This window comes from Apis dorsata, unplaced genomic scaffold (genome assembly GCF_000469605.1).
Source record: "Apis dorsata unplaced genomic scaffold, Apis dorsata 1.3 scaffold_10, whole genome shotgun sequence".
Taxonomy (NCBI): Eukaryota; Metazoa; Arthropoda; class Insecta; order Hymenoptera; family Apidae; genus Apis; species Apis dorsata.
In genome coordinates this window covers 159,453-182,051 of record NW_006263313.1, presented here as the reverse complement: position 1 = coordinate 182,051, position 22,599 = coordinate 159,453, and the positions used below count along the sequence as shown (strand labels likewise).

General features: G+C 25.1%; 4 protein-coding genes across 9 annotated transcripts in view; 1 reads left to right on the top strand and 3 right to left on the bottom strand.

Moving 5' to 3' along the window:
• LOC102672322 (coronin-7) overlaps positions 1–4,818 on the bottom strand; it is a 7,451-nt gene extending 2,633 nt beyond the window's left edge. Inside the window, exons 1-9 of the mRNA XM_031508928.1 lie at positions 4,676–4,818; positions 4,116–4,328; positions 3,882–4,030; positions 3,579–3,765; positions 3,199–3,496; positions 2,805–3,060; positions 2,525–2,677; positions 1,099–1,467; positions 214–897 (exon numbers count right to left, since the gene is read on the bottom strand). Coding sequence (XP_031364788.1) covers positions 214–897; positions 1,099–1,467; positions 2,525–2,677; positions 2,805–3,060; positions 3,199–3,496; positions 3,579–3,765; positions 3,882–4,030; positions 4,116–4,275 — 2,256 coding nt within the window. The 5' untranslated portion in view covers positions 4,276–4,328; positions 4,676–4,818. The remainder of the gene's footprint in view (positions 1–213; positions 898–1,098; positions 1,468–2,524; positions 2,678–2,804; positions 3,061–3,198; positions 3,497–3,578; positions 3,766–3,881; positions 4,031–4,115; positions 4,329–4,675) is intronic.
• LOC102676168 (TBC1 domain family member 19) lies at positions 4,741–9,214 on the bottom strand. 4 transcript variants are annotated; one of them, XM_006607655.2, is made up of 13 exons: positions 8,786–8,861; positions 8,279–8,663; positions 7,930–8,052; positions 7,658–7,865; positions 7,475–7,562; positions 7,342–7,402; positions 6,981–7,211; positions 6,835–6,909; positions 6,474–6,708; positions 6,135–6,336; positions 5,875–6,061; positions 5,784–5,813; positions 4,745–4,856 (listed from the first exon to the last, which is right to left on the bottom strand). In XM_006607655.2, exons 2-13 carry the CDS (start codon positions 8,408–8,410, stop codon positions 4,851–4,853), a joined length of 1,578 nt encoding a protein of 525 aa, XP_006607718.1. In that variant the 5' UTR covers positions 8,411–8,663; positions 8,786–8,861; the 3' UTR covers positions 4,745–4,850. The 4 variants fall into 4 exon arrangements, with proteins under 4 accessions (XP_006607719.1, XP_006607718.1, XP_031364774.1 ...); XM_031508914.1 differs by lacking the exon at positions 4,745–4,856 and adding an exon at positions 9,046–9,214 and having other exon boundaries at positions 5,727–5,813; XM_006607656.2 differs by lacking the exon at positions 5,784–5,813 and having other exon boundaries at positions 4,741–4,856.
• On the top strand, positions 8,777–12,135 carry LOC102676583. The gene is made up of 5 exons (XM_006607657.2): positions 8,777–8,981; positions 9,062–9,154; positions 9,569–9,730; positions 9,799–10,036; positions 10,120–12,135. The coding sequence occupies exons 1-5, from the start codon at positions 8,915–8,917 to the stop codon at positions 12,110–12,112; spliced, it is 2,553 nt and encodes an 850-aa protein (XP_006607720.1). The 5' UTR covers positions 8,777–8,914; the 3' UTR covers positions 12,113–12,135.
• Positions 12,136–14,039: 1,904 nt separating this feature from the next.
• LOC102675846 overlaps positions 14,040–22,599 on the bottom strand; it is a 14,814-nt gene continuing 6,254 nt past the window's right edge. Inside the window, exons 2-10 of one of the 3 annotated variants that reach the window (XM_006607650.2) lie at positions 17,065–17,307; positions 16,362–16,930; positions 15,982–16,282; positions 15,399–15,900; positions 15,058–15,216; positions 14,785–14,960; positions 14,482–14,688; positions 14,396–14,419; positions 14,040–14,242 (exon numbers count right to left, since the gene is read on the bottom strand). In XM_006607650.2, the coding sequence (XP_006607713.1) occupies positions 14,163–14,242; positions 14,396–14,419; positions 14,482–14,688; positions 14,785–14,960; positions 15,058–15,216; positions 15,399–15,900; positions 15,982–16,282; positions 16,362–16,930; positions 17,065–17,179 (2,133 nt within the window). In that variant the 5' untranslated portion in view covers positions 17,180–17,307 and the 3' untranslated portion in view covers positions 14,040–14,162. Of the gene's footprint in view, positions 14,243–14,395; positions 14,420–14,481; positions 14,689–14,784; positions 14,961–15,057; positions 15,217–15,398; positions 15,901–15,981; positions 16,283–16,361; positions 16,931–17,039; positions 17,308–22,599 lie in introns of all 3 variants that reach the window. The other 2 variants (XM_006607652.2, XM_006607651.2) reach the window with 2 other exon arrangements.

Below are 22,599 nucleotides of genomic sequence, written 5' to 3'. Positions count from 1 at the left end.
AATTATAACAAATAACAATTTTGAATTATATTATTATTATTAATAATATATTAATTATTAATTATTATTATTATTAATAATTATATATTATTATTAATAATAAAAAAAAAGAATAAAACCAAAAAGATAATATGACAAATTAGTGTTAGAATATTAAGTGATAAATAGAGTTGAATAGTAAAGAATTAAATTTAAACTTTATTAAAATTTAAATATACTAAGTATATCAATTACTAAATATATTTTATAAAAAATTTTTATATTTTTCTTACCAAATACAGTTGATGTTCTCTTTGGCGTTGGCGTTACAGAATTATCCACTTTCTCCAATCGCGGATCCATACTTTGCTGGCGCAACATTGAAATAACTTTTTTAACTTCATCTTCTTTAATCACCTCACTTTTGGTTTTAAAGGAATCTCTACGTCTCAACATCGTTGGCGAACCCATTGCCTTCTCTGCTAAATTTCCATCAGTTACAGATACAGAACGACTTTCGTAAAGTCTTCTTCTCTCAGCAATAGAATTTCTGTTTGTATTGCCTCGTTCGAAATTTCCTAATTCTTCATTTTCAGGCGATTCATCTTTACTCTTTATTTCAAAAACTTTGCGTCTTTCTGCAGTACTTGGTGTTTTTGGTTTGTAACCAGAATCACTTGAATTTGTATCTTCTTCCAAAGAACTGGAATCACTTTTTCCATTTTCTGTTTCTTTGATGCGTTCATTATTAAATGATGGCGATTTCTCTGGTTCAATATTATTCTCTATTTGATTATTTAAATCATTTTGATAACCATTTGTGTCATTATTTGGAGCAATAGGAACAGAAAAAATCTTGTCAAAAGAAAATTCTTGACTACCTGATTTTGCTTGAAACGGTTTTGGTCCAAGTCGAGGCTAAAAAAATTAAAAAAAAAACTAAGTTTTTTTCTTTTTTAAATGAAAATCTCATGATAAATTATTTATGATGATGTTATAATTGTAATGAGAAAAATGAAATGAAGAAGAATATTATCAAGCATACAGAAGTAGAACATTTTTTTTTAAAATAAAATTCTGTTCATAACGCTATTATTTTTTCTTATACCAGATTACAACCTTATATCCTCCAATCGCATTAGGATTCACGGATGTAACTACTGAGCCCATATTTGGTGATGTTCGAGGACGTGCGACTGGCTTCGGTTCATCTTCGGAAATGCTATTAGTTCTTGATGACCTTGGCAAAGGTTTTGGTGGAATCATTTGACCTCCATTCTGCACTTTATTTTTATCGTCTTCAATTTCTATTTTCTTTGGATCTTCTAATTTTTCAATATCATCCTCAGATAATGATTCTTTATCATTCCCTTCTTGTGTCTTTGTATAAATTTTTGATGCAGCAATAGTTATGGATTTCAATTGTTTCTGCTCTATTTTTATTTCTCGTTCATTTTCTTTGAGTGTTGCTAAGTTTCCTTTATGTACCTAAGAGTATGGTAAATTTCTTAATGGTACAAATGTTTTTATTAACAAATTCCACTTTCAAAACTTTTATTTTACATTAATGCTATAAAATTTCTACAAACATTGCAGATGTACATTATCTGTACATTGCAATTGTAGAAAATACATAAAAAACAACAAAGACACGATATTTTTATAATTCTTTTTATAAAATATCAAAGTTTCTACTTTTTTTTACATCTATGCATAACAAAAAGATTCAAAAATTCAAATATGTACAAAAAGAAAGAACATATTGAAGCATTTGCTTAAAAACACAAGAGCTATGTTACGCGCATACTTAAGATTACTTACGCTGATATAATAAGCTACAGAACATCAATTGCCATTTAAATTACACGTGCCAGGAATAACACTTTGAATGGTGCTAATGTATAAACTATAAAACATACATTGGATATCTGAAACGTGAAAAAATATACACAGAACATGAGGAAATGAAATTAAATAATGCAAAATGAAACGTACATTATCAGCCAAAAGAAAATGCATAAAGAAGTTTCTAAATATAAGTAATAAAAATATTTAAATTATGTTCTACTTCTATATTACTTTCTTATGTACTTATGTACATAAATATACAATTAGCAAAGTATCAGAAAACAATAATTTATAAATTTGAATTGAATAATTTATAAATTTAAATATATTTATCAAGTTTGCATTAATAAATTATATATTATATATCTGATACATTGCTACTATTTGTTTAACATTAATCTATAATAAAAGTTAAACATAAATAATACATCGCACAGCACATTAAAAAGTAGAAAGAAAGATGCCTTTAAAAACTTATTTCAAACTAGCAAACAGAATAGCAAAAAGGATAATAAAATGAAATGATGATGATAAGCGTGCAATTTAATAACATCACATCATAAAAAATTATAAGTTTTGATAAAATTAATCAATATTTTTCTATATTTATTAAAAAAAATTCTACTATATTTTATACATTTTAAGTTTTTTACATTTTTTAAAAGTGCTAAAAAAAAATATAGAAGTATTTACTTACAGTAATGGATTCCTCTCCCTTATTTCTCTTAGCAGGATCTAAAGATATTTTAGGAACAGACATATTATGTCCTTTAATCCAGGCTGCTGCATTATTTTGTGCAACACATCCTATTGTATCTGGATAAATGTCAGCATGAAAATCTCTGTATGTCTAAAATTAGAATTTTGAAATTTAATTAAAAATTTTGATAATCAATAATTTTAATCAATAATTTTTAATTTTAAAAAATACATATAGTATTAATTACATTTTTAAAATATTTTTAAAATATACTTACTTTTCGTGGAACTTGATACATAATAGGTATCACCATAGTGGAAGTGAGTTGTAATAATCTATTAACTTCAGCTTGCATCACAGTTAGTGCTCGTTTTGGCACTAAACATACTCCTTTTGTTTGTTCTCCACTGTGACGAATACCTTCAACTAAAAATGGATCTTTGTCCATAACTTCCATGTACATAATAGTAGTATCTCCTTTTCCAGCCAAAAAAAGCATATTTGTATCAGGATCAAAAAGAGGCATTAGAATACTGTGAAATATAATTTATATTGTATTTTTATATTATATACAAATATTGTAGAATGATATAATTACTTAAAAAAAGTCATTAAGACATTTTTAAAATAATAAAATAATTTCAGAAAATAAAGTATTAATCAATTCTTACCCTGTACTACAATCTAATTCTAAGGTTTTTACAGGTTCATTTAAATGCCTCAAGTCTCTTATATAAATCTGTCTTAATCTTGCTGCATCAAATCCTGTAGTGAGTATTCTATCACTGTTATTCAACCAAACACATCTAGAATCTTTGATACTTTGATGACTGGAACAGCAATTGACAATGCAAGTAGAAGCACGAGGATCTATGATTCTCACTTGTTTATCTTTGCAAGATGTAGCTAAGAGTACACCATCTTGCTTCCAACTTAAAGATTGAATAACATCTGTATGTTCATTATTAGCTGTAACATAATAAAGTAATATAAATTAAAAATTATTAGAAAATGTTTTATCTAGCACTCAAATATGATATTTTTTATTTACAAAATAATTCTTGTTGTGAAATCACATCCCATAGAGATAAATTTGTATATGATACTGTTGTAAGAAGATGTTCAGCTGAAGGATGCCAACACACTACTTCCACTCTTCTTTGACGATGAGAGAATGTACATTCAGGATTACACAGAGGTTCCTCTAAGCCAGCTTCTGGAATGTGCCATAGCTTAACCTATAATAAGAAAATTATAATAATTTATAATTTAATTAATTATACAATATAAATAACATAATTATGCAAATATTTATAATTGATAAACATTTTTATCATAAAATATTATGACTTACAAGACAATCCTGAGAACCAGTAGCTAATAAACCATCATGAAATGGAGAAAAATCCATATCGGTTACTGTATCTGCATGAGCATGAAGTAAAGGCATAGTTTTGCTTTTTCTTCCATAATCTTCCAATGGTAATACAGCAAGATTAGATCCTAATTTAAAAGAAGAAAGCAAAAAGAATGTAATATAAAAATATAAAAGACATGATATATATTTTATATAAAGATATAAATATACCATTATGATCTACATTAAATGCCATAAATGCAGCAGATGCTGTAATATTATTGCCATAAGTTTGATAGGAACCAACTGAAATGTCCCTAATGCAAGCTTCTGGTTTAGGAACAATAGGAGCTGCATTTTTATATTTAGATGCTTTAAAACGCCAAGCCATTTTGACGTTTTCAATTATAGCTTTCAGATCAATTAGTGCTTAAATCATGTAATCTGATAAAAATAATAACACAAATTATTTATTTTAGAATTTTTTAATTTATGCACTATTTAAAAAAAAAATTTTTTTAAAATAGAAAATAAAATATTTTTATTAAAATATAAAAATTTCAAATTTTTTAATTATATTTCAGAGATTAAATAAGTTATTATTGTTTTTAGGTACATAGAAAAAACATTAATGAAGGGTTTCAAGTTAGTACAGAACTGTGCATGACTAATAATTTGGGGGTGAGAATCACCCCACCCTTGTCTGTTGCAACTTCGCAAGTAATAACAATAACAGTCAATATAATTTCTAAAATAAAAAGAAGTAAAATCGATCGATATGTTCTACTCACAAGCCTCTATTCGGCGTGGCTTTGCACGCTTTTCACAAAATATTAGTAAAGAATTAAATTCAGCAAAAAATCAGCTATTATAAACACAATGACGATGGCAGATAGGCGTCTCTGATTTCTACCAGTCTACGGCTGACAGGCGGAAACAGGAAAGTCCCCCTCCAACAGACTTCTTCTATCTCTGTCAATCACAAGCAAATTATATAATGTGTTCCAAAAAAATATTTAACAAAAGAATATTTAAGAATATTTAAATAAAATATAAAAAGTCTCGAATTATAATAAAAACTTATATTAATAGAAACATGATTATAATGCTATTATATATTATTTATAATGCTTTTTAATATTTAGAATATTAATACTTAAAATATTCTAAAATGTGCGATTTTAAAGGAATAATTATAATAATAATTGCAATAATTTATTAAATAATAATAGTAATAATAATATATAATAATGTATAGTAATAAATAATTAAAAGTATACAATATATTTTGAATTCAATATAAGTGCATAGTAAAATATATATAAAAAAAATAATTTAAATGCCTATTATATAAAATTAATTTTATATTAATAATTATTGAAATTAAATTAAAAAAAAATAAATAAATTCATTTACCAAATTAAAATTTTTGCAATTTTATATTCTATTAAATTGTTTATAAGACACACATTCATAGAATATTTTTATTATTGAACACACATACATTCGTATTTATAAGCTACCATGTATATGTGCAGTTACGTTCCGAAATCAGCTGCAAGTACAGGCCCAATATCGGTCGTTATTCCAGCGATAATAATATGTGAAGAAAGTGTTAATAATTTTAATATTGATGAAATCAATAATGTTAAAAAATTTATGTATTCTTTAAATTACTTAGTTTTTCATATACTTATACCTTATATTTAATGTTTTTGTGTTTGAATTTTTATAATAGTTATTTATGAATCATGAAAAAAAGATATTAATTTGCACAAACATAAAAGAAAAGATTATTCCTATTTAAATTTTAAATTTACATTTAAATAAAGTTTTCATTTATTTTTTTTTCATTTTATATTATTCTCTTAATAAAGCCAATTGCAATAATGGAACAACCTTTAAAGAAGATAAGTCTGCCAAGACAGCCTGAAAATAAAAAATTAATAACAGAATTTCTTATAAATAATTAACGAAATAATTATTTTACCTCTACACTTTGTTGATTATTAACTTGCATCAAATTTTCCTTTCGGAAACTCAATATAGTGACTGCAAGTAAAGGAATAATTTCTAATGAATCGTATCCTAAAATTAGATCCCAAAGGCAAAGCAATTGTTCTGGTGGCAAATGGCCACTGAAACCTCTCATGATCCATTTAAAAACAATTCTAATCCTATAAAATATTTTATTCAAAGCATTAATTATTTCTGATAATGATATAAATATAGAATATAAATTAAACTTACGGTTGTATATGAATGTTTCTAAAGTGAATCCAAAGCAAAGGTTCGTGACACTGTAGTAATCTCTCAAAGAGCAAACACAATGCTACAATACCTTGTTCGTGACTAGAAACAGTGTGCAATCGAAACCAATACCGCAAATAAAAAGCTCGAAAGGTATAATACATTGCACACGGGTCGTCATATAAGTAACAAAACGGTGTAGCTAATATTAAAATTAATATTAAATTATATATATTTTAATAATAAATCAATTAATTTTGTTTAAATATCAATTATAATATAAAATATCTATCAATTTTCACAAATTTTTTTATATTAATTTTAAATTAATTTTTGTACCATACATCGTAAAGCCATGAAATGGAATCACACCACTTGGTGGAAAAACTAGAGTATTTTCCAAAGTGGCTGGCTTTCCTTGTAAAACAGCATGTATTACTTGACCTCCAGCACTTCTATCAGTTGTAACAGGTGCTAATACTTCTGAATCACGAGAAAAACATAACATTGTTTTATATAAAACGTCTTCAAATACAAAATATTGATCATCATTTCTGGCTGTTAGCTGCACATCCTGAAATAAAAAAATAAAAAACAAATCATAAAAATAATCAAAAAAAAATTTAAGAAAAATTCTTAATAAAAAAAAAAAATAAAAATTATTTAAAAGAAATTAAAAATGATAAAAGAGATCTGTTACCTTTATTATTAGTTTATCTATGACAATATCATATTGTAATACCATATTTTTTAATTCTTCATAATATTCTAAGTCCTAAAAAAATATTCAAATTTTAATTCTTTCTATTTTTTTTTTTTCGTATAATAGAATATTGGAATTTTTACATTCTGTTTTACTGCGGATCCCAACACAAGAGACCACAGACGACCACGAAGAGCTCGAGGTGCTCCGCGTTTCAAAAATTCTTGTGCAATTGGAGCATGATTCGATTTCAATATTTTCTCACCGATATAAATTCTTTCTTCTTCTAGATTTGCAAAATTTTCTGAACTGGGCATATCGGGATTCACTCCTAATAATGGCATACCTTTTGCCAATTCCACATACAAACATCTCTATTCAAAAAATAATAATGATAATAATTTATTAATAATTTGTTAATAATTTATGTAATAATGTGTTTAAATATTTATACATAGTTTAAATATATTTATTTTTTAAAAAAAGTATAATAAAGAAAAATACCAGTTGCATGAGTGTTTTTACGCGAATTTCTATGTGGCTGAATTCCCAATTCAATTCATCTCTGAAAGATCGTTATTTTTATTAAAATGGAAAAAAATTATGAAATATTTATTAAGAAATAATAAATATGTACGGCTGTTTTTTAAAGAAAGGATTTCGAATAGAAAATAGCACATCCAGGAAGTCTTTTGGGGCGTAAAGAGGTCTATATTGTGATAAATCTAAATATTAAATTGAACAAAATTTAAATTTATTATAATTGCTTTTTTTACATTTTTATTAGAATTTTTATTTAATAAATCAATATTAAGATCACCGATATCATAAGTGCTTAATTCATTCCATTTTTCAGCAAGTTCTTCGCGATCTGCGTTTGGTCTTATGCGTGCCAATGGCACATTTAATTCATTACATGTTGAATTTAAAGATTTTTGTATTCTACGCTCCCATTGAATTTGAGCCTTTTTTAAATAAGTTAAATCCACTTCGTTCGTGGTTGATTCTGATGCAGCAGATAAAGAACCCTTACAAAATATTTAATTAAAGATTCTCATTAAAACAAACATTTTTAATAAAAATGATATATACTTGCGATCTGACCCAATGAAATACCGTATTTCTAATTTCTGTTTCTAAACCATTACTTTTTAATGCGTCCAATAACGTATTTTTAAAATCTTCTCTTTTTACTGCAGTAGAAGCAACGAGTTTCTAAAAAACAAAAGTAATAATTATTAGTTGTGTTTTTGATTTTTCGAATATTTTGTATTTCCGGTTTTCGTATTAAAAACAGATTCGAATTGTAATTGCTTTTTTGAATCAAAGTATAATTAAAATTTCTTTCTTACATGATAAATAAATATTTTTCTAAAATGTAAATGAATATAAAATTTCTTATTTTTAAAAATTTCTGTATGATTAAATACTTTGTGCGTACCTGAATTTCAGTATAAAGACTTTTATAATTAGCCATACTTTGTATTTCTTCTGTTAATTTTTCCGCAGATTTTTTTAATGATGTTTTTTTGGATTCTTCAATATATTTGGATTCTTCTATATTGTCAGTCATTTTTATATTTTTCGAAAATTTCTATTTGGTCTGAATTGTTTTATAATAAATCCGAAAAGTGGTCGCCATTTGTAAATAAATTCATTTCCGCAGTCACAGTGATGAATACAGGGGTGAGTTGCGTTTACATTTGCGCAATCGAATATTCAAAATTAAAAATTGTTATTATATTCTTGATTTATACGTTATAAAATTTTCAATATTTTGTGTATATTATAAAAACTTCTTTTTTAAATTATAGGAAGAAATATTTCTAAAAGTGATACATTTATTGAAATCTTTTAATAAAAATGATCATTAAAAGTAACATAAGTTTCTTTATCTCTACAACGATTTGGAGTCGCTCAAATAGGGTATTATCTTTGAAATACGTACATTTTTTTGAATGTTCGAACGTCCCGTGCCAAAATTTTAGGCCGGTGCGCTTGCAGGAAAATGGCGGCGCGATAACCTGTGTTTTGAAACGTAACGTTAGACGTGATCGTGATTGGAAACACGTCAAGAATGGATATTTCAAGTATGCTTGAAGTACAAGTGAATGAAGTGAAGGAAGTAGACAGTAAAGAAAATGGTGAGATTGTGGAGTTTTAAAGGACGAGTTTGTACGAGATATCGTGAAATATAATGTGTCTAACCTACTTCATATTGCAGTAACTCCCAGAGAACTACTTCCAAGTACGACAAATGTACCAGTATCTATTTCTCAAGAGGAGTGTAGCTATTATAAACTTATGTTTGGCAATGGTAAGTTCATAAAATTTACATATACTCAATTTATATTGTCTGTTAATTTGCTATTTCAACAAATTTGTCTATAATATCATTTGGTACAGCATGGCACTTGTCATATTTTTATTGTATATAAAAAACATTGCAATTTTAAAATAATAAAAAAAAAACAGCAAAAGTTATATTCTAGAATACTAACAATAATTTTTTATTTTATGAAATTTTTAATAAAAAATTTTAATATTAATCTAATGATCATATAATTTTTTGTTTATTTTTTATATTGTTTCTAATGCAAAAATATTTCATCACAGATTAAAATTTAAATTTAAAAAAAATATAAATATTAAATTTTTAAGTTAAAAAAATAAATTTTTTAAAAAATTAAAAAAAAATGAAAATATATGATTTTAAATTTATATAATTCAGAGATCTCAGCAGTACGGTTTCAAAGATTACATTGCACAGCATGCGATGCACATATTGGATCTGCACCAGCAGATTCTCATAATATGTTTGAACATCCTGTACTACATACATTGCTTTGTGCAAAATGCAGAGATTTCTATGGAGATGGCACCTTTGAACAAGGTACATATTATTATTGATACTTGCAAAAATTAATTCAAATTTTATATTTTTTTAATTGTATTTTATAGGTGATGATGCAACAGATATGTTTTGTAGATGGTGTGCAAATGGTGGCAATTTATATTGCTGCTCTTTTTGTAGTAACACATTTTGTTACAAATGTATTAAAAGGAATTTTGATCCTATATTGAGAAAAAAGATTGAAGCAGATGAAAAATGGAAATGTTTCGTCTGTGATCCCAGAGATTTATATAATTTAAGAGGAACTTGTTGGGCTTTGCTACAACATATTCAGACAATGAATAGGTAAACAAGATCAAAAATTAAAATAAAAAGATATTTAAGATTAAATATAATTATATATATCATATATATTTAAATTTTTTCAGATTATTTCAAAATAATTGTAATATGTCTCAAGAGGAAATAGATGAAAAAATAAATACTGATGAATCAAAATGTTGTCCACGTAGAAGAAAACGAAAGCGTCGACGAAATGGTTCAAATTCAGAAGAAGATGATGAAACCTATACACCCAAGCAAATAGTATCAAATGTTCTTTCTAAACGTAAAAAAAGAGGTCGAAAAGTAAGGTTTTCTGATGGAAACAATACATCTTTATCTAATAATTATCATAGCGGAATATCAGATGATACAACTATGGATCATAATGAAATATTACCATCTTTACTTTCATGCGAGCAAACAATGGTTGAATGTGAAAATGTGACTGTTAATGGAGACGGTATGGTTATAGCGCAACCTCGAGTATATCCTGGTCGAGTAAATTCTACAATTGCGCGACAATCAACAATGTGTAGCACATCTGTCGTAAGCGTCGTTACAAATCCAAAATTTGTACAACTTGCAACTCCTATTGTACCTCTTCGTCATACTTCTAATTCACTAAATCAAATGAATCAAATGAATTTATATCAGACATTACATTCTGCGCCAACTCCAATGGTTACTATACCTAATCAGAATATTAATATATTAAATCGATCACGGTTCCCTTTACCCGAGTCACATACGTCATGTATAACTACAAATTCAAATATTATAGAGATTGAAAGTGATTCAGAAGATGTAGCAGTTGTTGGTCCATCACAAGTTCCACGTTCTTCTAAGAATTTTACTACTAATAATAAAGCAGTACCTGTTGCTCTTGTAAGTTCAAAAAATAATTATAATAATGTAAAGAGACAAGAAATACAAGAGCGGCGCAACGTAAAAACGTTAAACCAAAGGTTATTTCCTCATGGTAAAGAGATCAATAATATTTTAGTTAATCTAAAAACGAAATTCCAAGGTTTATTTGAGACATCTCAACGAGAGGAACTTAAAAAGTATGAATTAAATGATGCTCGTCTTTTAATTAAACAATTTCATTGCGATATACGTGATACTATAACTCAATTAGCATATATTAATGACAGAATAATTCGAGAATATAATAGATGGAAAAGATATCAAACAAAAGTAGGAATTATTCATTGTTCGGATGAAAATAATACTCGTAAGAAAGTTAATTGTGAAGAAATACCTCTTGATATGATTTGTACAAATGAATCTGATTCGGACACTAATATTGATAACGAAATAGAATATAGCATTATGGATCCATCTGATCTGATTGGTACTACAAACGTGGTCGATGGAATAAATTTTTTCAAAAAGAGAAACACTATAGATCGAGCCGTAGGGAACCATTCTGCTCTCTTAGCAGATAAATCGGTGCAAATAAATACTATGGAATTACAAGATTATGATCGATGCATAAGCTATTTTGCATTGAAAAAAGTGACTCAACAATCAGAGAAAAGAAATATTTCTATATCATCTGTTAAACAAATTAATAAGTCACTTGGAAATTATGAAGATCATTTTATTCAATTCTTACAAAAGCAAAATATAAAATCTCGAATTATACAAACTGAAAACTTTAAAGAGTTACCTGATCCAAATGAAACATCGTTAAAGGATTTAATAGAAGCTAATTCACCATTTATTTCTGAAATGTTAGGAACTATGGATAAATCGAATGTTTCAAGTAACAGTAATTCAAATATTTCTATTAAGAAAGAAAGCGATCTAAAATCGTATGAGTCGCGACGGGGAAATTCAATTACCTGCAAAGCTGTTGATGATCTTGTGAAAATGGTTAGTAACATAAACGATGATTTAGATAAAAAGACTGCCGCGAATGAATTTATTGATGATTTAAAAAATCAAAGTGAAATTCAAAAAAAACATTTCTCTATTGCTGATAATCTTGGTGTATTAAATACGTCAAATAATAATGAACAGAATTCCAATAAATCTATTGCCATAGGATCTGAAAGCAGCAATGAAGATGACTGTACTATTATTGACGATTAATTAAATAATAGTTATTCAATATCTTTCGTGAGTTTTATTAGTACTTTAATCATTTATCTACTTATTATTTTTTATTAATCAGTTGTATGAATATTGCATGATAAGTATTGAAATCAATGAAAAATTACATGATAAATAAATTCAATGATAAATTAAACTTAGCATGACAAAAAAAGTTCATTGTTATATATTTCTATTTTATATTTTATAATTTTCTTTAATCTTTTAATCTTTTCTAATAAGTCTTCAACTATTATAGATTTATTTCATCTCTTTAAAATATTCATTAAAATATCTGAAATTTATTGGCAATTTTCGTATTTTGATCATATTAAAAAATTTCTAATTGAAATATTTAGATTTAAGATATTTAAACGTAGATTTTCTATGAAAATTTAAGAATTTTTGTTAATTTATTAAATATTGTATGTTGCATAAGTAATACTGATTAATAGAATAAAAATATTAATAAAAATGCTTAAATAAGTAGAAAGTTGTCATAGTTTGTTTTGTACAGATAGTATGTAATGAATAATGTAAAAATTTTAGTTTCTTTTAAATAATTTTTAAATTATTTTTATATATATTGATAATTTTTTCTAATAAATTAAGAAATTTCTTTATTTATTTTTATAATTTTCAATTAAAATTCAAAATTATTAAATAATAATAGTAAAGTTTGAAAATTTTTTCAAATTTTTTGATCAAATTTTTGCTGTATTTATATGAGCATTTCTATCTTATATAAAGATATTTCATATAAATATATTTAATAACTATATTTATTTAAATAACGTATGATTGTTTGAAACGAAGATGCAAAAAATGGTAAAAAAATTGTTGATAGTATTTTATATATCTTAATATATTTGATCTGGGATATTATTAAAATGGTCACTTAATCTATAATAAATAATAAATTTATCTATTAAGTAAAGCTAAATCTAAAGAATACTTTTTTACAAAATATTTAAAATAATAGTTATCTTTTTTTTATAGATTTTATAGCATTTTATTTTATTTATTTTTCATTTAAAGAAAAAATTTAAAAGATAGAAGTAACTTCTAAAATAAATAATAGGTGCTGATTTTAGTTTCTTTAATTAGTTTTAATCATATTTTGAATTTCAAAGTTCAAGTTTTGCTTAATTTTATTTATTTTTTTCATATATACATATATCGATTCCGAAAATCAATATATTACTTTTTTATCTTTAAATTAACTATATCCTATGTATTATATCCTATGTATACAGATAAATATTTGTCTCTAGATACATACAACAAGTCCATAAAAATTTTTCTTTGCAAACATTTTATGAATATTTATATACGCAGTCAAATATATAAAGGAAACGCAACAAAGTTATGAAATTTGTAGCGTTTCGCAATATTAAAATGTCGTCTGTGTATTTATAAAGGATACAAGATTAAAAAGATGAAAGTATTTTAAATGTTATATTTAAAATAATAATTTTGATAATTATTCATTGATATTTTAAATCAAAATTATTAAATAAGTAATTTTTTAATTACATTTTTTAAAATGAAAATAAAATTAAAATATGATTTTTAAATAAAAAACAATTTTATTTTTTCCTGTTAAAAAAATCAAATTTACGTTTATATATACATATAAGTTACTTTTGTTTATATATATATATGAAATAAAAGTAACTAAAGAGAGAAATAATAAAAAAATGCTTTTAGAATTTGAATACTTCTATTTTCTTTCATAATTCTCATTTCGATAATAAAGAGCAAAGTAAAACTTCGTTTCAATATTTCAATTTGAAATACAGTTGAGCAAATCAATTCTTAGAAATTGCTTGTATAAAAGGAAATCAAAAATAGTATCAAAGAGTTACAATTTTGTCTCAAGAATTTAAATATGAAGAAATTTTAAAGGCTGCGCGGTGAAAAGCGCATTTTTTATACGCATGTTATATAACAATGACAATTTTTTGTTTTAATTGCAACAATCTAATTACTAGCACCGTAATATTTAAAATGTCGTTAAGTGTTCTTCTTTTTTTTTTTCTTTAATTTTTCAATAGCGAAATTGACCTTTTCTGCCCATACCGTTGTGGTAAACTCTGAGCGGTGTATAATTTCCATTTCCGTTCATCGCTATATATAAAAAAAACAAGAGAAGAAAAAGATATAATAAAATTTATATTGAAATTTACAAAGTAACAAAATAAATCATTAAACATTCAAAATAATGTATATATATAATGTAACAATACTATAAAATAAATAAATTATTAAAGATTCACTTACTTAATTCATATTCCTTAATAGCAGCTTGCATAATAAAATACATTAATTAAAATAGTTTATAAATACAAATCATCAAATATATTTACCTTGTACAACAGTAGGAGGTTGTCGTGGTCCTTGTATGATATGTGCATGACATCGTGGTTTCAATATACCATGGTACAAAATAAAATATAAACCAGCAACGGCTGCGGCAGCAACGGCCATACAACGATAAACAAATCTCAATGAATCGATGATATCAGAGCTATTGATATTGATATAAGCACCAATTACGGCTCCGATGCATCGACCTGAATCAAATTAAAAGAATTAAAAGTAATATTACAAAAATAAATAAATTTAATTCAAATTTATCGAATATATATATATACAACATGAATACATGCCAATGCAGAAATGTGCAATCACAGGTAGTGCTTGAGCAGTTACTGTTAAATGACGTGGTACGAGATGTCTCAGATAAAGAATGGCAGTAATCCACATAATTCCTAACGTAAAGACTTCGAGGCCTTCCGAAATCAAAGACCACCAAGGTTCTGCTATGAGGCTTAAACCAGTAAACCTAAAAATTTCAATTTTAAAAAATATATAAATTAAAAAATATTTCAATATATCATAACATAATATAAATTAGTAACATTATACAAAAACTTACCTACCTAATAATATACACAGTAAAGGCAGTGATAAGAAGATTACTGTGACCACAGTAATCAACTAAATGTTCAGATTTCCAAAGGAATAAAAATGCTGGAATTGCTCCAATTGTCATAGCTACACCAATGGGAAGTTCATCACCCCCCAACTTCTGTAAATGTCTAAATATAAAAATACTAATTTTTATTGTATAAATATATTTTCTTATTATAGCTTAAAATAACAACACTTAACTGATCTTAAAATTAATTCCATCACTAATCCAATAATTTCAGATCAATTTTATTGTTTTCATAATAGTGTAAAATAAATAATTAAATAAATAATTAATAAAAAATCTTACAAAGGCAAATAACTATCCATGGCGCTCCAGAAAGTTCCCATAACGATGAGTACAATTACAAGAGCGGCAGTTTCACTGCCATATCTTTTGATAGCGCTCATGGGAAGTGCCAGCATGCCGCTTCTGGTATGCCACCACCATTCTGGTGGACTGAGTGGCATGCCATTGGCACAAAAAGCTACAAGAGCTGCCAAAAGCATCATTGCAGCATGTATACCAATTGGTAGATAGTAGAAAGAATTCAAATTTTCCATAAGTGTGCATAAATAACCAGTTAAGGGACCAAAAATGGCAAATCCAAGAGAACCGAAAGCTAATTGACGTCCCACATCTCCACGTCCACAGGATGTTTCTCTAGTAACTATAACAACTGCTGCATCAATTAAAGCTACAGCTGTCGTTGGAAAAATATCAGCGACTGATCGAATAGTTAAGTATGTCCAGAAAACTAAATAAGACCAATCTTCTGTCTGTTGACATTGACTTTCTATGAGGATACTATCTAAATCCAAAATTGTTGTATTAAAAAATTTTTGTATCACGATGATACTGATATTAACATCATATTAAAAAATAATATTACCTGGAAGAGTATACGGATCAACTAAATCACATTCAATAGTACAACTTTGAAAAATTTCTGCCATTCTGGTTTCCAATTCTAGAGGTATACGACAAGCAAAATATTCAGCCAAGGGATATACACACCAATCTTGATCACTTTTGTTGTTTAAGGCTTGTCTCAAAGTAGCATTTATGGCCAAATTGCCTGAATACTTAGTATAAACGTGACAAACAATATTGTCACCTTCTTTAAAACATAAATGAGGTGGTTCATTATGAGGCATGGCAAATCTTCGTATTTTTTTGATTTCTTCTTGTTCCTATAATATATTTCATGAATTTTAATCATTTTTGTTACATACTAACAATTATTATCTAAATTATTATCTAAATATTTACCTGGGAATATATTTCACTTTCAAGAGGAATCACTGTCGTTTCGCCACTGCCATCTAGAACAATTATATCAGAATCGGTTGTTCCAAAAGTAGTGGATCCATCATTATTGTCAGAATGCCATCGTTTTAATCCTGTAGGGTAACAAGCATAATCGCAACTTTCTAAAAGCAATGAACCAATTCTGCTTTCGTCAGACCATCTATGGCAAGAAATATGATTTTTACATTTTTCTTGCAATACCACTGCCCCTGTTTGATCACAATTAAACTTTAGGCCTGGTCTTCTTTCTCTTGGGAGCTCAATGCGGTCAACCGTTGGAATCAATAGGAGAAAAGCATAAAAAATGGCAGATAAAATGCAGGCTATAGCGATCATCAATCTTAGGTAACGACCAGTCGATTTATCATTTCTTCCCTGATGATCTGCTAATTTATCTGCAATAGGAGCGGCAATCAGAGGTCCTAGGATTGCGATTGCTGGCGAAATTATTGAGATCATACGGATTTGATCGATACTCAATCCCATTTCCGTCATATGTAAAGGAAGAAAGGGGAAGAGACATCCCATTCCTGATAAAATAATTATGATGATGACATATTTTACAATTTATTTATTAATTTTTAAAACAAAATATTTTTAATATAAATTCAATATTCGTAATACATATTTATTAATTACTTATTCGTTATTCGTTTTAATATACCTCCAAAAAAGAGGAATAATAGAAGTTTTAATGAAAGAAGATTAATGTTAATAAATTTCTTTTTCGGTAGATCCTTAGTTGTTTCCATTCTTTCCGTAGAAGCCGTGATTGACATCTTGGATATAATTATAACGTTTTTTTTAAAAACAGGTACAAATAATTCCAAAGATACTGACGACCATTGATCGTCTATTAAGTTAATGATCCTGCTTTAATTTCCATTTTTTTGAATTCATTTTTTGTCTACAAAAATAAAAAGTTTTTTGAAATAAGGATATTTTTTTATAATTCATATAATTTTATAACTATATTATAATTTTATAACAATTAGAATTACAATTATAATAATTATTTATCATTCATATATATTTATATATGATATATTTTTTAGGATATATTTCACAATTTAGAAATTATTATATTTTCATTCTAAAGAAGGCATGAGTCATACGATCACGATACAAGTTGTATATATAAATAACTGATCATTCAATTACATGACCATACAAAAGTTCCTTCTTATCTATACGAAGCACGATCAAAGACACCGCTATACCGGAAAAATGAGAACTCGTCATTCATATATTATAAAGAAATTAATAAAAAAAGATAGTTCAAGGATATCTATTTTTTGATTTCATTAACGAATTGTTTCTTTTGATAAAAAAGAAAGGAAGATACTATTTATATATCCTGGAATATATGTACTTACATGTTTTATATTATTTATATAATATTTAAAAAAAATTCATTAGATAGTGCATTTTAAAAGAATATTAATCAATATATGTGTTATAAATTTTAATCTTTAATAAGTAATTAATTATTAATAAATTATTATTTTATACAAAAGAATAATGAAGACATAGATATATTATGTTTCCATTTCATTATATAATAAATATCATAATTAATATCATAATTAAATTATCATAATTATCAAACACATCCATCATATCAATTGTTTTATAATTTTCTAACAATATATTATTTTTTCTCAAAAATTAATAGGCATTGTAATTTAAAACAATCATTTTTCCCAAAAAAAGAGCTCTTTATTTTTATCTGCATTGTTTTTTATTTGCATTCGTATTATATATCTTGTATATTCTATATTAGATTTTTTTCCAAGAACGAGCACTTGAAAATCCTAATCGATTTGCAACATAAAGAAATCTTTAAAATTATATTTTCGAAATAAAGTTTCGAGAAATTATGAAATAAAATACATTAAACAGAATATGTAAAATAATCAAATATCAATTTGCAAGAATTGATAAAAATAAATGTATTATTAATTGCATAATTGCAAAATCGATTTTATAATTGAATCGTGCAATTTTTTTATCCTATATACATTTTTAATATATTCAATCTTTACATTCATGAATAATCAATGAATTAATGAATTACTTAATTAGTATGCAGTATTATTTATTGTATTATGATTCTTAATAATTCTTTTTTATTTTCAACAATTTATTTTATACACTGTTTCAAAATTGCTTATTGTGTAGTAAAATTTATATTACTGAAATTCAATATTTTTTGCTTTTAAAATTCATTCATTTTTTTCTCATCATTATTACAACCATAGAATTTTATCTTTAAAGAAAGTTATAGTTAGCAAAATACAAATATGTAATTGACATTATCAGACTTGTCTTTTCATTATACGGTAACGTCATCGTTGCAAAGAAATCAGGCGATGACGGCATAGGATCTCATCACCTAACTCGTTTTCATTCATCCTCCTACGTACTCTTCACAATTAAACGCTCGTCCGTTTCGTTCAATCATTCTCCTCCCTCGCGGATGTTACCACCGGTTAGCAACCGTCTTAATGTCTTTGAGAAGGAAACGAGAATTACAGTAATGCTTATATAGTTCAATGATATACGTAGTATATCCTACTATTTTTTTGTTTCTAAAATATTTATTTTTCATAAGAATTTATAATTTGCGTATTAGAATTTGTTTTTATTTTTATAAAAAATAGAAAATGAAATGTAATTCTAATAACATGTGATAATCAAATGAAATTATAAATATTCATTATATATATCCATAATTTTTTTTTATACTTAATATTCGTTAATAATTCGTTATAAATAATTCATTATATCGTTTATTTTTGTAGAAGAAAAATAAGGATAAACAAAACTTTAAAGTTTGTTAATTTGTTTATAAAATATAAATTAATATTATATATATATTTCTTTGTTTCTTATATTATAAAATTTATAAAACTAAAAATAAAAAATATATTGTCAAAATAATCAAACACAGAATTTCTTATATTATATTTTCAAAAAAAAAGAACATCCATTCATAGCATGTATTATCAGTTATAACATTTCTTATCTGTGTAATTCTCTTCTCATTCTCTTATATTTGTTTATGCTAAAAGTATTTTTGCAGTAATAATACGTATTATTATTGTCATAATATAATTTGAAATTATGACAATATATTAAATTATTATTTATATAAGTTAATAAATTTTTTCTTATTTAGATTCATTTCTATATGTCTCGTAATAATTTCTCGTATTAATGTATATCTGTTATTTTCATTTCATACTTTATATCTTCTCCTAATATCTTCTGTTAGAAAATAAAATCTATAACATAATAAATCTTTAATCAATCGATCGATAATTAAATTAAAAATAAAATTCGAAATAAATAAGATTGATTATTTAAAGGAGTTTTTATTTTCTTTATAAAGAATATTTTCAATGTTTTGTTTCTAAAATATTGATTTACAACAATAGATTAGCTGAGTCACCCCTATGACCCAGAAAATCCGGAAGTCAGAGACCGATTAGTGAATGTATCAGTTTACAGTAATCGATGCAAACTTTATCGAATATCGAATGTCTATAAACTTTTAATACTTTCAATATAGAAAATAAAGCAAGCAATGTAAGCAACAAATTTTTATCGAATAAGATAACAAGTTCTCTGAAATTAATATTAGATTATATTATTAAATTCTACATATATATAGCGTAAATAAATACTATTTAACAATAAATTATATATTATATGTTTAGAAACAAGATATTGTTATCAATCCAGAAAAATCCACTATTGTATTTTGGAAACCAACCAACTTTATATATATAATATATTTTGTATATTTATATAAATATACAATTGTTTATTTTGATATTGCAAATAGGATGTTGAAATTTTTATTAATTTTTTTATAATATCCATAAAAATTTAAAAAATATAAGATTAATCCATCTATGAATAAGAAAAAAATCGATTAAAAAAATTTTTTGTTCTAAAAAATATACGACATTAAACATTTGAATTAAAAAAATGAATTATTCACACATTATTGAGCAGATCATTAAATAATTGGCAAAATAAACGTGAGTAAAACATTGTATAAATTAGCGCAATTGTCGCATAATTTTATCCGATTGAATTCACTTTTATATGATAGCTTTATTATACCGTGTGAAACTAAAGATTATTTTTTAGATTCTTTCTTTTTATACTATAACAACATTATATTTTAAGTAAATAAATTTTTTCAATAAAATAAAAAATATATATAAATATTATATTTGAAAAATGAAAGAAATCTAATTTTTCAAATTTAAAAAGAATTACATATTAACTTAATAAAATAAATCTTGAAAAACATTTCATGAAAGCTCAAACTTGTTCTTTTATTTCTTCCTATATCTTCTTTTATCTTCTAAATTTTTAGTCAATTCGGAAACAACCAAGCAAATCTAATTGTCTTTTTAATCAATTCGAAGATATCTTCAACTATATTTTCACGACGAAGATTAGAATTCTTCAATCTTTACCACTGTTACATTAACGAGTGTTTCCTATCTCCTATTTTTTTCTTCAAGGTTCTCTGCTCCACTTCGTGTCTATTGCTATTTCGATTATTTCGCAATCAATTTTCGAGTATGGAATAAACGTGGTGGAACCTGTAATGAGTGCGTGTACTAGAATGGCAATCCTAACTAGGTTAACGACAGGTCACGAAACCTCGAATGTTTTCTTTTAATACAAACATTTTCTATACATATTCGTATATTTTTAAAGCTTAAATATCTAAATATCGCTGAATTATCGCAATACTAAATAAAATAAAATACGCACTGTGATATTTTTTAGTTATTAAAATTTGCGATATATTTGTATAAAATATTCTAATAACTCAATTCTAATAAAATTATAATTAATGTTCCACTGTCACTCATTGTGAGAATATTTCTTTTATATAATAAGAGCTTATTATTGCATACCAATTCCAATTTTCAATTCCTAAGTAAGAATTAATAATAAGTCGAAAACTCTTTATCATATATAATAAAAAGTTTAAAAATATTAATAAATATATTAAAAAAAAAGAAATTTGTTGAATTATTAACTGACGAATAATTTTGAATAATTATGCATCATATAATAACAAATTAGTTAAATATGAAAGAAAAAATTTCTATAAAACAGTTTATATAATATATAAATATTGAAAATATAATATATTTTCAAGTCGTATGCGATTATTGATTTATATTCATATTTTTAACGATTTATAGAAATCTATCGCTTTTATACTTTTAATAAATTAAAAAAAGAAAATAATAGAATTCAAGTTAAGCATTCATGTATCAAATATAACAAAAACAATTTAAATTAACGATCTATAGTCTTTCTTAGTAAATTTTTTAGAAATTAAAAATTAAATTAAAACTCATCATTTGGTCACACTATTTATTATAATTTATTATAATTTAGACTAATTATTTTTTTCCATTGCAAATATATTCACTTTGGTTATAAATAGTTACATACGAACGTCGCCTTTTAAGCGGGTGGGATTCATTTAATGGTTTGCTGGTCCGCATTACGGAGAACGGAAGTGGCGATTGTGATTATGCATATACAATAAATATAGCGCAATTGAATATCATAGCAGCACCATTATCCATTTTTAGCTAAACAATATTACATTACATTAAGCATATTTCTATTATTCTATTATTTTTAAAATTAATTTAAAATAAAAAAATCAAAATAAAATATTAAAAGAAATTAAAAGAATTATTCTCTTTGTTTACTTATTGTTCTCATTTTTAGTTTTTTTTTTTAATTTTTTTCCCATAATAATATATCTTGTGTAACATGAAAATGGATATTAAATGTTCAAAAAATATAAAGAAACTTTTCAGAAATGGATATATATACGATATATATATGAATATATATGAAATTTTTCTTTGGTTATGGAGTCTGCATGTCCTCTGTACGACTAGTTTCTTACGTCATCGGGAACAGGTTGTCGATTACGTCACAATCGTACCATATACCTTGAAATCTAATCTTACATTTGATGTTACATTTGATGTAATTAACGCAGTTGTTCTCTAGAAACTACAAAAAATAAAAATATGTATATAAATATTTAATTTTAATTTTTTAACATTACGAAAATTAAAATTGTATTGTATTATATCACATAGATATTTTTAGAAATTTTCTTTATATAAAAATTTAA

Bases quoted from the DNA above. Each gene is read 5' to 3' on its own strand.
- LOC102676168 (XM_031508914.1), bottom strand. From the start codon at position 8,410: ATGACTGACAATATAGAAGAATCCAAATATATTGAAGAATCCAAAAAA. The intron at 7,403-7,474 runs GTACATATTTAT...ACGATCTTTCAG, and splicing joins CCTTTCTTTAAAAAACAGCC to AGATGAATTGAATTGGGAAT. The intron at 6,337-6,473 runs GTACAAAAATTA...TTTTAATATTAG, and splicing joins TCATGGCTTTACGATGTATG to CTACACCGTTTTGTTACTTA.
- LOC102676583 (XM_006607657.2), top strand. From the start codon at position 8,915: ATGGATATTTCAAGTATGCTTGAAGTACAAGTGAATGAAGTGAAGGAA. The intron at 9,731-9,798 runs GTACATATTATT...TGTATTTTATAG, and splicing joins AGATGGCACCTTTGAACAAG to GTGATGATGCAACAGATATG. The intron at 10,037-10,119 runs GTAAACAAGATC...AAATTTTTTCAG, and splicing joins CATATTCAGACAATGAATAG to ATTATTTCAAAATAATTGTA.